Genomic DNA, 12,280 nt, shown 5'->3' with positions numbered 1-12,280 from the left:
TGAGCCACCCAGGTGCCCCAAAATACAGCAATTTCTTAAGATGGTGTTCCTAGTTTAATTCCAAGAGAAAACGAAATCTGGGGCCTTAGGAAGCTGACCCTGAGAAAGAGAACGAACAACCTTGCCACCAACAATGAGAACCACAGTCATCTAGATGCTGTCCGGTGACCGCTGACACACACTTAGATCACGAAGGGTAACTCCCTGAGGTGACTCTGGGGGTCGCTAAGAGAACGCAGCCTGGGTTTAGGGCTCCGTGATCCACCCCAGCCACAGAAAGAACGTGGACCGCCTAAGGCAACACACAATAAGATGTGGACCACTTGTACCAAACCGTCAGTGGGGACACTTGTTGAAGTGCTCACGTGCAGGGTTCAGTAGCTGAAGACAAAGTTTTTAAACAAGGCTTAAAGTAATATTTCTCCCTTAAAAGAAAAAAAGACCTATTCGAAAAAACAGATACTATTAAATATTTTAAAAACCTTAGGAAGAAATATGTAAAACTATCATGAAGAAAATGTCTGAATTTTAGAGACTTAAAAGTATTTTTTTGATAAATGGAGACCTACCAGGTCCATGATTTTAAGACTCAATGTTTTAAAGATGTTCAGTTGGGGGGCACCTGGGTGGCTCAGTCAGTTAAGCAACCAGTCTTGGTTTCAGCTCAGGTCTTGATCTCAGGGTCCTGGGATCGAGCTCCATGTCAGGCTCCACGCTAAGCGTGGAGTTTGCTTGGGACGCTCTTCCTCTCCCTCTGTCCCTCCCCAGCTCTCTCTCTCAAATACATAAATAAACCTCTAAAAAAAAAAAAAAAAAGATGTTCAATTTGTGTTGTTTTTTTTATTTGGAATGGTTCTAGCATTTCATCACTGAGTATGATATTGGCTATTGTCTTTAGACATTAATTTTGTTAATAAAGTATTCTATTCCTAAATTCCTAAAAATCTGCAATTGGTAAATGGCATGAATTTTCAAATCATTTACTGAGATGGGCATCTAGCTCTTCACCTTCGATATACCGATGTGATGATTATGTAACTTCCTAATAAATCTTGGTCTTGATATATTATTCTTTTAAAATGCCATTGGGGGTGCCTGGGTGGCTCAGTCATTGAGTGTCTGCCTTCGGCTTGGGGTATGATCCCGGAGTTCTGGGATCGAGCCCCACATCGGGCTCCTCTGCTAGGAGCCTGCTTCTTCCTCTCCCACTCCCCCTGCTTGTGTTCCCTCTCTCGCTGTCTCTCTCTCTCTAATAAATAAATAAATTCTTTTAAAAAAATGCCATTGAATACTTATTAAAATTTTATTTAGCATTTTTTGACTACTAATTTCACAAAGCAAGACTGATTTGTAGCTTTCTTCTTTTTTGGTGCTATGTATCTGGAGCTTTGGTTTGAGTTACGTTAACTTTTCAATATAAACTGAAACACTTTCCATCTTGTTAAGCTCTAAGACAGTTTATATGACACCAGAGTTACCTGTTTCATGTCATTTTCTCAATGGACCCTTTTACAATATGCAGGACATTAGTAACTTCCACTGTTTAAACATAACATTGAATTTTTTCCATTTTTTTATAAGATAAAGGGTTTTTAGTTCTAAACTGGTATTATTTATATCAAAAAGCTTTTAGGCAGAGCATAATAAGGGCGCCTGGGTGGCTCAGTTGGTGAAGCCCCTGCCTTCGGCTCAGGTCATGATCTCGCGGTCCTGGGATCGAGCCCTGAGTTGGGCTCCCTGGAGTCTGCCTCTCCCTTTCCATTTGCCCCTCCTCCAGCTCATGCTCTCTCAAATAAAATCTTAAAAAAAAAGTAAACCTTTAACAGCTACAAAAATTATATTCTTTTTTTTTTTTTTTAAAGATTTTATTTATTTATGTGACAGAGAGACAGCCAGCGAGAGAGGGAACACAGCAGGCGAGTGAGAGAGGAAGAAGCAGGCTCCCAGCGGAGGAGCCCGATGTGGGACTCGATCCCGGAACGCCGGGATCACGCCCTGACCCGAAGGCAGACGCTTTAACGACTGCGCTACCCAGGCGCCCCCAAAAAATATATTCTTAAATGTGTTAATTCCTAAACCAAGCAAGTCTGAATTATAATGGCTGTCAGATATTCCTTTTCCAGAAATTTTACAGCTTTAACCCTAAGTTGAGACAATGGATAATTCCTCACTTTGGAATACACACAGTACTAACCACATCTCAAAAAATAGTGTCAACAGCATTTTATAACAAGTATAGCTGTGTTAAAAACAAAGCATGTGGGTTTTTTTTTATTTTTAAAATTTTTTAAATTTTTATTTTTTTTTTAGAGAGGCTAGAGCAGGGGTGAGCGGAGAGAATCCCAAGCAGGCTCCACACCCACCGCAGAGCCTGACACAGGGCTTGATCCCACGACCCTGAGATCACGACCCAGCCGAAATCAGGAGTTGGATGCCTAACCAACTGAGCCACCCAGGTGCCCCAAACAAATCATGTGTTTTAGCATTACCCATTCATAGTTATGTTTCTCTTCCCAACTAGATTTTAGTTTGTCACAGTTACAAACATGAAGATTTTCTACTGTTAAATTCAATTACTGCTTAGTGACTGATAATTACCGTTCATCTTATTTCTGGTGTATATGACGCCCAGATCTGCTGGGATGGAGTCAAAGCCACTGCTTCCAATGATATAAGACCCTTTTTCTGCAGCTTTCTCATTATACTTCCAATACATTAATTCCAGAAACTACAAAATTCAGGACAAAAATCTGATTAATTCCAGACCCTTTTTCTGCAGCTTTCTCATTATACTTCCAATACATTAATTCCAGAAACTACAAAATTCAGGACAAAAATCTGATCAGAACTATACAGAAACATTTAAATCAGCATTAAATGACAGACCTTAAAAGACAAAGCAATTACATTTTGAAAATGCTCACCCAATATGGCTTTTAGTGAAATATTTACTGTGGAAATGTTTTCCACTTATTCAGCAAATATTTACTGTGCATCTACCACGTGCCAAGGAGTGTGGGGCACAGGCTGATCTGACTTAATGACACTATTAGCTTTTTCAGAATGACTTTTAAATGCAAAAGTAATATTACGAAAAACTAAATTAACATGCCAAAAAATACAAAGACAGCAAGAAAACATCACGCAAATCCTACTACTCAGAGGGACGTTATCACAGACCTGGATCGGCGCAGATATATACTTGGGACGAAGAAAGTGGTAGGAGAGGAGGGCATGGAAGAGGAGAATTACGTCTGTTCAAATCCTCTGCCTGTTTTTACAAATTACGTTTAGAATGGTTTGAGATTCACAGAAAATTTGAGTAGTGGAGAGTTCCCGTGTACCCCGACCCAGTTTCTCCTATTGTTAGAGCTTTGCCATTAACATTTGTTACAATTAATGAACCAATACTGGTAACATTACCATCAGCTAAAGTCCATACTTTATCCAGATTTCCCTAGTTTTTACCTAATGTCCTTGTTCTCCCCCAGGAACCCACGTTACATTTAGCTGTCATGTGTCCCGAGGCTCCTCAGACTCTCAGGACCCTGACGGTTTGAGGACTTTCGATCAGGTATTTTGTAGTGTGCCCCGCTACTGGAATTTTTCTCCTGACTACCCTGGGGTTACAGCATTAACATTACATTCTGTCAAGGGTCCGTACCGTCACCATGACTTACCAGCATGGGTGGTGACCCTGAACACCTGGCTGAGGTAGTTACTTGTCAGGCTTTGCCCCCATGAAGTTATTCTCTTCTTCCCTCCCATCCATACTGTTCTCTTTGGGAGGGAGTGACTATGTGCAGCGTCCGCCCGAAGAAGGGGTGGGGAGTCACGCTCCCCGCCTCGAGGGTGGAGTAGTTACGCAAGCTCTTTGGGATTCTTCTGCACAGAACATTTGTCTCTACTCATCCTTTTGCCTGCTTTTAATTGGGTGATTTGAATTTGTGTTATTGCGTTATTGTGTTATTAAAGAGCTCTTTATATAGTCTGGTTTTGGTATCACTTTTATTGTAGCTTATAAAATACGTTAGAAATGTTTCATCATTTTCTTTGCACTGGTATTTTTTTTTTTTTAAATAAGACAGGAATTGGTTTCTGTTTCATTCATGTTTCCTACCTCTTCTTGAATCAATTTTGATAATTTCCCCCTTCTGAGGAGTTTCCAGTACATGACTATACTGGCACACTGGGGATGACAACAGCAGGGACTGCAGGGACAGAGGAGGTGACGGTCTCTGAGGAGCTGGGTGCTTACAGACATCCACTTCCTGCAGCCAGGCAAAGCTCAGCTGGAGTCCTGGTCCCTCTAGTGAGTGGTGGCAGGACTCTGAGCTGCACGACTTAACCCCCTCAGCTTCAGTTTCCTCATCCACAAAATAGGCAAGACGACACCAACTTTACGGGAACGTGGAACATTCCGATGACATAAAATGCTTTATTAGTAGAGTGTCGGGCGTGCGGTAAGCCCTCGAGTGTGACTATCTAAAATGTTTACGTTTGGAGGGTTTCACACCTCATTTTCTGTAATGTTGTAAAGGTGTCTGATTACAGAAAGGGAATTCACTATGACAAAGTTACAAAAATGAGATTCTAAGAATTTACACACAGCGCCCCATTTTAATTAAATCCATGCACAGTGGGCAGCAGCTACAGAAACCAGCACATCCTACATACCAAAACCTGGAAGAAACAAGGTGGTAAGGAAGAAAAAAAGTCAAGAAGATGGAAGAAAAGACCTGACTGTTGTGCTCTCCTTCAAGCTGTCAGCACCAGGGAGGGGTCACCGACTTCTAAAATCGGTCTGCAAAACGGCACGAGATATTTCCTGCTCTAACAGAGGTTGTGCTGCCAATGCTGTCTTTCCCTCTCATTTGACGCACCTGAGGTTCTCCGCAGATGTCGATACAGCTGGTTCCATTTTCGATACATGCTTTTACTACAGGTTCTCCATAAAATCGGTACTGAGGGGAATAAAGAAAACCAAATGTTTACTCTTACTTAGCAAGCTTGAAGATTTATTCATTTATTTGAGAGAGAGAGAGAGAAAAATGCGTGCACACAGGGGGACACGGGCAGAGGGAGAGAGAGAATTTCAAGCAAACTCCAGGCTGAGTGCAGAGCCTGATGCAGGGGTTCGATCCCACGACTCTGAGACCATGACCTGAGCCGAAATTGAGAGACTGACAGGGAACTGACTGAGCCACCAGGTGCCTCTTACTTAGCAAGCATAAATGAATGAAATGCCATTGAGTTGTGCAAGTACAGTCTTGGTTATTAAGAATCAAACATTAATAAAGGAGCCAAAAGATAAATCAAGAAAATCACATAACTGTGCCATGCCACTTCTCACAGTGTAAACTGTGAGGCACAATGGAATTAGAGGAACAGGTGCTAACCTCTAACTGAAAACCAAATGGGAAGTTTAACAGAACAAGTGATTCATCTGAGTTGAATTCTGAAGAATAAGGATTTTCGAGGAAAAATAAAAATCCTGATAAAGGGAAAAGTATATGTGAAGGTGTGAGAAAGGGATAGGGTACCTGAAGCTGAGAGTACTTGAAAGGGGAGAGGTGGGCCTGGAAAGGAACACTGGGGTCAGACCAGGATTACTAGGCTGTCCTGGAGAATTTGAAATAGAACAATGGTGTAAGATTTATAGAAAACACACATCACCCTGCCTTCCCTACTGGAAAACAAAACCCACGGCCGGTAAGAAATGACAAAAGGCTCAACTAAGGAAGGGGATGGATACACTGAGGATGAGATTATTAAAGAGGCAGAAATGACTGGGCTTGCCGATTAGACAGACAGGGGGCCAATGGACATGGGGGTTATGGGTAGTATCAGCCAAAATAAAGACCAACAGGAAGAGGAGAAAGTTTGTCACTATGAATGGCATCACTCTCCTCAAAATTCTCAAGTGAGAAATCTAGAAGCTGTTTTTGACTCCACCTACCCTGGAAGTCACCCAGTTTTATCGAATTAGTTCCTTAAAAATCTCAGATCAGTTCCCTCCCGTCTACACGTCCAAATCTGAGTTTACACCCTTACCACCTCTCGTGAGATTTACTATACAAAGTAACTGGCTTCACCGCAGCCAAGGTAGCCCCATGTCCAAAGAAACACCAAATTATTATTCTAAAATAAAAATCTGACGTCACATTTGCTTCCATCACATATACATATCTCTCAAAACCCTTGGCTGGCTCGGTAGTGCCTGTATTTACTGTAGAAAGTCCAAAGTTCTTAGCATGTCACAAAAAGCATCAGGTCACACCACAACCCCTTCACCCTCATATTCCGGCAGCTCCCAACTCTCTGTAGTTTCCTAAACATGCTATTTCTTCACCCTCCACAACCCGGAGCCCCCTCCTCTACTCGTGGCTGCCAGGCTAGCTCCCGGCCCCTCCAGTCTCAGCCTTCTGTCCTTGGGCTAACTCCCCACGCTCAGCTTGTGAGCTACGGCCTGTCAGCCACTCGGTTTATCTAGAAGTACTGGCGAGCTGCAGGAAAGCCTTAATGGGGTTTTTAAAATAATAAGAGCTCCTTCTGGAAAAAGTATGTGCTTCCCTATTCACCACAGTCCCCCCATTCCCCACGTTGCATTCTGCCTCAACTGGCCCACCTTCTCTCTCCTCCAGGCAATCCGAGGTTGAGACTTCTGCACTAATGTCCCTATATTAGTATGTTTTTGGTTTTTCTCTACTTTCTACCCTTGTGCTTTTATGAGATAAATGGACAAACGGCAACAAACCTTGATCTCAGAGGAGACCTTTCCCCCCCAGTGAAGCCAATTAGCTTATAGATCAAAACCGCAATCCTGCTTTCGGGGGGGGAGGGGGGGGGGTCTACTACGTAGGCAGGCTTGCCTCAGTGGGCCCACGGACCCAGGCCCTCAGTTGTGGAACTACATATCAGTATGTTTATTCGTGCTACTTCTTATAGGAAACACAAAGAAAACAAAGAAATTTTATTAATAGTTAATACATGAATTGACCTGGGCCCATTCCCTGGGCCACGTGAAGTGGTCACGTGTTGAATGGAGGCTACACAAGGGACCCTGAGGACAGCCTGGGAGGGCCCCACATGCAGAGGGGCCCACAGTGACACCCTCCTTCATTCATTTTCGGTATATTTCAACCTAATGCTTGTTTACACGTGCCTAAGTAGTTTTATAGATTATCATCTGGTTTTTAACCAAATAAATCTTCACGAAATGGACAAAGAGGTAAAAACAAACAAAAACCTGCAGAGAAATAGGTAATGATCCCAAACTGGCAAAGTGAAAATGCCAATCCCAGGAAACCCTGGGAAGGAGGTTTGGGGGCAAAACCCTAGAGACTCAGATGCCCATGAAGCATCCAAGTAGAAACATCAAGAAGGTAGCTGGGTCTACCAGTCTGGAGTTTAGGGGGCAGTCCTCACTGCAAGTAACGTAGACATCATCAGCATACACATGCATTGAAAACCTTTCTGACCACAACCCACGCTGAGAAATCCACTTCACGCAGCAGCCTGTGCACAAATATATCAAACTGGAATAGAAGTTTCACGAGCCAGCGCTTACCCAGGTTACATGTAGTTCACCTCAGTTCCTATTCTAGGCTCTCTGATCGTTTTTTTTTTTTTAAGGTGAGTCTCAACTCACTACACTACACTGTTCAAAAATGCTGGCCCAAAATGGTCAGTAGGAAGCACCAAACGAAAACAAACCTGACCCAGCTGGAGTTTCTGTCTGGGGTGATGCCAGGTTCTGGAGAGAAGACGGTGAGAGTTACACAACACTGGCAATGTACCAAATGCCACTGATTTGTACACAGAAATGGCTACAAGGGTCATTTTGGTTACGTGTATTTTATTACAACACTAATAATATTTTTTAGAAGCCTGGCCCAGAGAGTTTGGACAAAGAAGAGCTGGTAAGGCTCGAGCTCTGAGCCTCTGGTACTTAGAGGAAGATGAGAAGACGCAACAGAAGGGACGGGGACAGAGCTGGTGGGCAGGCAGAAAACCTGGGAAGGGCCAGACCCCAGAAGCCACATGCAAGAGGACGTGATCGAGGGGGACAAATGCGGAGAGCTCAGATCAAGGTGAGCTCGGGGAGCTGGTGAGGGCGAAGCAGAGCAGGCTCCTGAAGCAGGGAGGTCTACAGAGGCCTGGCAAGAGTGGTTTAGGACGCAGCGGGAGCTGAGGACGTGGACGCAGAAGGAGAGAGAACGCTTTCAAGGAGTCTGGCGACAAAGGGGGCACAGAAACAGTCCAGTAGAAGGGAAAATGTGATGAAAATGTCAACATGAGGTTCCTCAAATCCTGCACCCAGGAGGAGCGGGGCAGTTTTCCCTCCAAACAGGTAAGGCAGAGTCGGGGTAATGCGGGTGAAGAAATTCTCTTTCAACAGCTTCTATTGTCATAGTGGGGAAAAAAGGGGAAATAAAATCATCAGATCGGTGAGGAAAGAGGGATAGGATGCTAAAAATGTGCAGAAAAAGAAGATGCAAAACTCTGCTTCAGACGTAGGAGAGAGAACAGTCTGGGGAAGCGGAACAGCGTCGCTGGAAGTGCTGGGGCCCCACGTGGGGCTTGTCACCACATGTTTAAAGCAGGACCATCAGCAAGGGGACGCAGGTACTTGAGACACGCAGAGCTACTGGGTTACGGGCCAACAGGGGGCTCAAGTGCAGGTAACGGGTCTGGAACAACTGGAAAAACCAGTTTTGGTGATTCGATGGGGCACCTGAACCCCAATGTTTATAGAAGCAATGTCCACAATTGCCCAGCTACGGACAGAGCCCAGATGACCTTCGGCGCATGGATAAAGAAGATGTGGTAGATATATACAACGGAATATTACTCAGCCATCAAAAAGAATGAAATCTTGCCAATGATGTGGATGGAGGTACAGTGTATTATGCTGAGTGAAGTAAGTCAGAGAAAGGCAAATGCCTTATGATTTCACTCACATGTGGAATTTAAGAAACAAAACAGACGAACATAAGGGAAGGGAAGGAAAAATAAAATGAAAATTGAAAGGAAGGAAAACAATAAGAGACACCGAACTCTAGGGAACAAAGTGAGGGTTGCTGGAGGGGAGGGAGGAGGGAGATGGGGTAGCTGGGTGATGGGCATTAAGGAGGGCACGTGATAGAATGAGCACTGGGTGTTACATGCAACTGATGAATTACTGACCTCTACCTCTGAAACTAATTTAAAAACTAAATAATAAATAAAACATACACACACACAAGCCAGTTTTGGGTTTTTCCAGAGTACTGGGGTGGGAAGGGCAAGGAGGCTGGCCGAGGATATACAAAAGAGAATGGTTATAGCAAGAGAGCACAGAACCAAAGTTAATTAGGAATGAGATTAATCTTGGGGCACCTGGGTGGCGCAGGCCGTTAAGCACCTGCCTTCAGCTCGGTCATGATCCCAGAGTCCTAGGATCGAGCCCCACAAGGGGCTCATTGCTCAGTGGAGAGCCTGCTTCTCTCCTCTGCTCCTCCCCCTGCTCATGCTTTCTCTCTCTCTCTCAAATAAATAAAAAAATCTTTAAAAAAAAAAAAAGGAATGAGATTAATCTAAATAAACAATTTAAATACATTTTTACTGGATAATCAAAAAACCCCTCTGCTTTCATTTAAAACATTATTATCAATTTCCTAGGTGCTTAGTTTTCAAACGTTTTGGCAACTATGACGGCTTCCTCAGATCAGTAAATGTCACCAATATCCACCCTGTGACACAGGCCAAAAGCGTATCCTCTACATCTGCTCTCAAAGCATCCTCTGACCCCAACCACTTCTCACCACCTCTGCCAACCCCATCCTGTGCTCGGTGTGCCCAGACCATTCCCCTGCGGCGCCCCTCTTACCCCGTTTTTCCTCTCTGAATACAAAGAACTACAAAACTGTTCATCAGTCCTGCTCTTGCTTTCAGCCATTCAAAGACTCTGACGTGCTTCAAACCCTGACCTTGCCTGCCATACCCTCTGACCTAACTCCTGGCTTCCTCTCCGACCTGACTTCCCACCTCTGCCCCCTCTGGCATTCCTGCGCGTCTTGCCAAACACACCGCGCTCATCTCAGGACATCTGCAGCCGCCCCTCCCTGGAGCACGCTTCTCCTCAACTCCTCCCGCAGCTCACCCCTCCCCTCACTCGGGGCTCACCACAAATGTCAGGTCCTCACAGAGATCCTCCCTGCCCATCCGCCTCACAGAGACTCGTGCACCAATCTCTCTGTGTCCTTACCCTGCTGGATTTTTCTTCGAAGCGCTTATCACTACCTGCAACTATAACCTTATTTTTCTGTCTCACCCACTGGACTGTAAGCTCCATGAGGGATTTTCCGTTTTGTTCACCCTTATGTCCCAGGTACCCGCTCTAGAGCAGTTTACATGTCATACACAGTGAGTATGTGCTGAATAAATACTATACGAATATCATTTATCAATAAATAAAAAATATATTAGGGGTATATGCTAAGCATTTTTTACTTAAGAAGCATGCAGTAAGAAAAAAAAGCTGGCAATTACAGCAGTAACCAATGAGGGAACCAGCACCCAGTCCCTGAGATGGTGTCACAGAGAGCCTGTCTCTCTCTCTCTCTCTCAGGAGACTATGGTCACATCCACGGGCTCCTCACAAGGAGTGAAAACTCCCCCACACAGGGTTGAAGCCCTGAACCAACTCTTCTGTCCCCCGTCCTTATGTTCCTCTGGAAGAGCAAATACCAGATTCTGCAGGAAATGAATACATTGTTTGTTCCGACACAAAACGGGGCGGATGACTTACTGGTCCCACACAGTTGAGGACAACTGCTGCCTGTTTAGCCATTTCATCTAGTGAGGCTGGATTCGTGGTATCACAAATTATTATTCCAACTTCAGACGGGAGTGTCGGTCTTCCTGAAATAAGAAATAAATCGTTTGAAGCAAATCCTGATACAGTATTAGATGTTCCAGATCGTCTTTTTATAGTCAGTGATGGCAGACTTACTAAATATACTGACAAGAGATAAAACTTTTTAAAACCAGGTAATAAAAAAGAAAAGAAAAAAAAGCTATATGGAAAATGGAGTTAATGCTACGGATTGCTAGGAAAAAAATCATTAAACCTTAAAAAAAAATCTAACTTAAGCAACGATAACCCTGTGTAAAATGACAATTTAGCAATCATTTAGATACTGAGTCGATGGCTGTCCTGATTTCCTCTCTGCCAAGAATTCCATTATAAACAGTTTCTTATCAACTAGTAACCAATTACACAGGACAAAATGCGCAGGTAAAAAGGGGTTCTTAACATCAACGTACGAACAAAAAAAGGGCTCTGAGGTAGAAAGCACAGTCTAGGTAAGAACATTGATTACAGGCTTATAATGAGCAAATCATGGGAATTAGTGGAATGCAGGTTTTGATGGATCAAGGTGCATTCCCCACAGTAACTGAACTTGGGCATTATGAATGCTAGGTAGCTAGGCTGCACCTGTACAGTATTGTTGAGCAGGAAAAAGACATGGAAGAAAATATTTAAACAGTGAAATTATTTCTCCTGAAAAAGTAAAACAAACAAAAAACACCAAAAAGCTCTTTGGTCAAGAGTGTATATTGGTGGTGGCAGCAAAAGGACTGTATACTCCCGGGCTCAGTGTGGATTCAGAAGTGAGATGAAGATGAAACGGAAGAATGCAGATGCATTTGTCTGTATGAGGGACGCTCGAGTGGGAAGCAGCCACAGTTAAAGGCTCCGGAGACCTAAACGTGTGTGCGCGGTCTCGCTCGGTCACTCCCGCATGCCCAGCACTTAGGACAGACCCGGCACGGAAAAGACCACGCAGTAAAATTGCTGAATGAATGCAACAGAATAAGCCTGCTGGCGAGTTCTTACAAGCAAAAAAAGCAACTGAAAAAAGAAGGCCACCACGTTACCAAAACCTGGGAAGCTTCCTCGCCCACCGCCAAAACCCAAGGCGAGGGGAGAGAACAAACAGTCCCAAGGAAACCAGTGCCCTCCTTTCCCCTCCGACCTCACGATCAAGGGCCCTCCAGCCCCACCAGGCACCCTGCTCTGGAGGGAGACAGGGTCGGCCGGCCGGGGAAGAACTGAAGTCCTCGGCTGCTGGACCAACGGGACCCGCCACGCCAACGGGGGCATTCAACAGAGGAGACACGCATTTATGGCTGGGCCTCCTGCATGGAGTGGCACAAAGCCACGACACCCCCAACCAGCGCTCCTGACGTCCGGCCGGCCCGGGGAGCCCTTGCGGCGCCCGCCCCCCCCCCC

At 44.6% G+C, this 12,280-nt stretch overlaps 1 protein-coding gene across 2 annotated transcripts in view; it reads right to left on the bottom strand.

The window, feature by feature from the left end:
* The window catches only part of SCCPDH (saccharopine dehydrogenase (putative)), a 35,553-nt gene that overhangs the window by 22,844 nt on the left and 429 nt on the right, over positions 1-12,280 (bottom strand). For both annotated transcript variants that reach the window (XM_040636096.1, XM_040636095.1), the window contains exons 2-4: positions 10,793-10,905; positions 4,884-4,964; positions 2,599-2,728 (exon numbers count right to left, since the gene is read on the bottom strand). In XM_040636096.1, coding sequence (XP_040492030.1) covers positions 2,599-2,728; positions 4,884-4,964; positions 10,793-10,905 — 324 coding nt within the window. The remainder of the gene's footprint in view (positions 1-2,598; positions 2,729-4,883; positions 4,965-10,792; positions 10,906-12,280) is intronic.

Source organism: Ursus maritimus, unplaced genomic scaffold (genome assembly GCF_017311325.1).
Source record: "Ursus maritimus isolate PB19 unplaced genomic scaffold, ASM1731132v1 scaffold_2, whole genome shotgun sequence".
Lineage (NCBI taxonomy): Eukaryota > Metazoa > Chordata > Mammalia > Carnivora > Ursidae > Ursus > Ursus maritimus.
The sequence above is the reverse complement of the archived record's forward strand: the minus strand, read 5'-3'. Positions and strand labels throughout refer to the sequence as shown.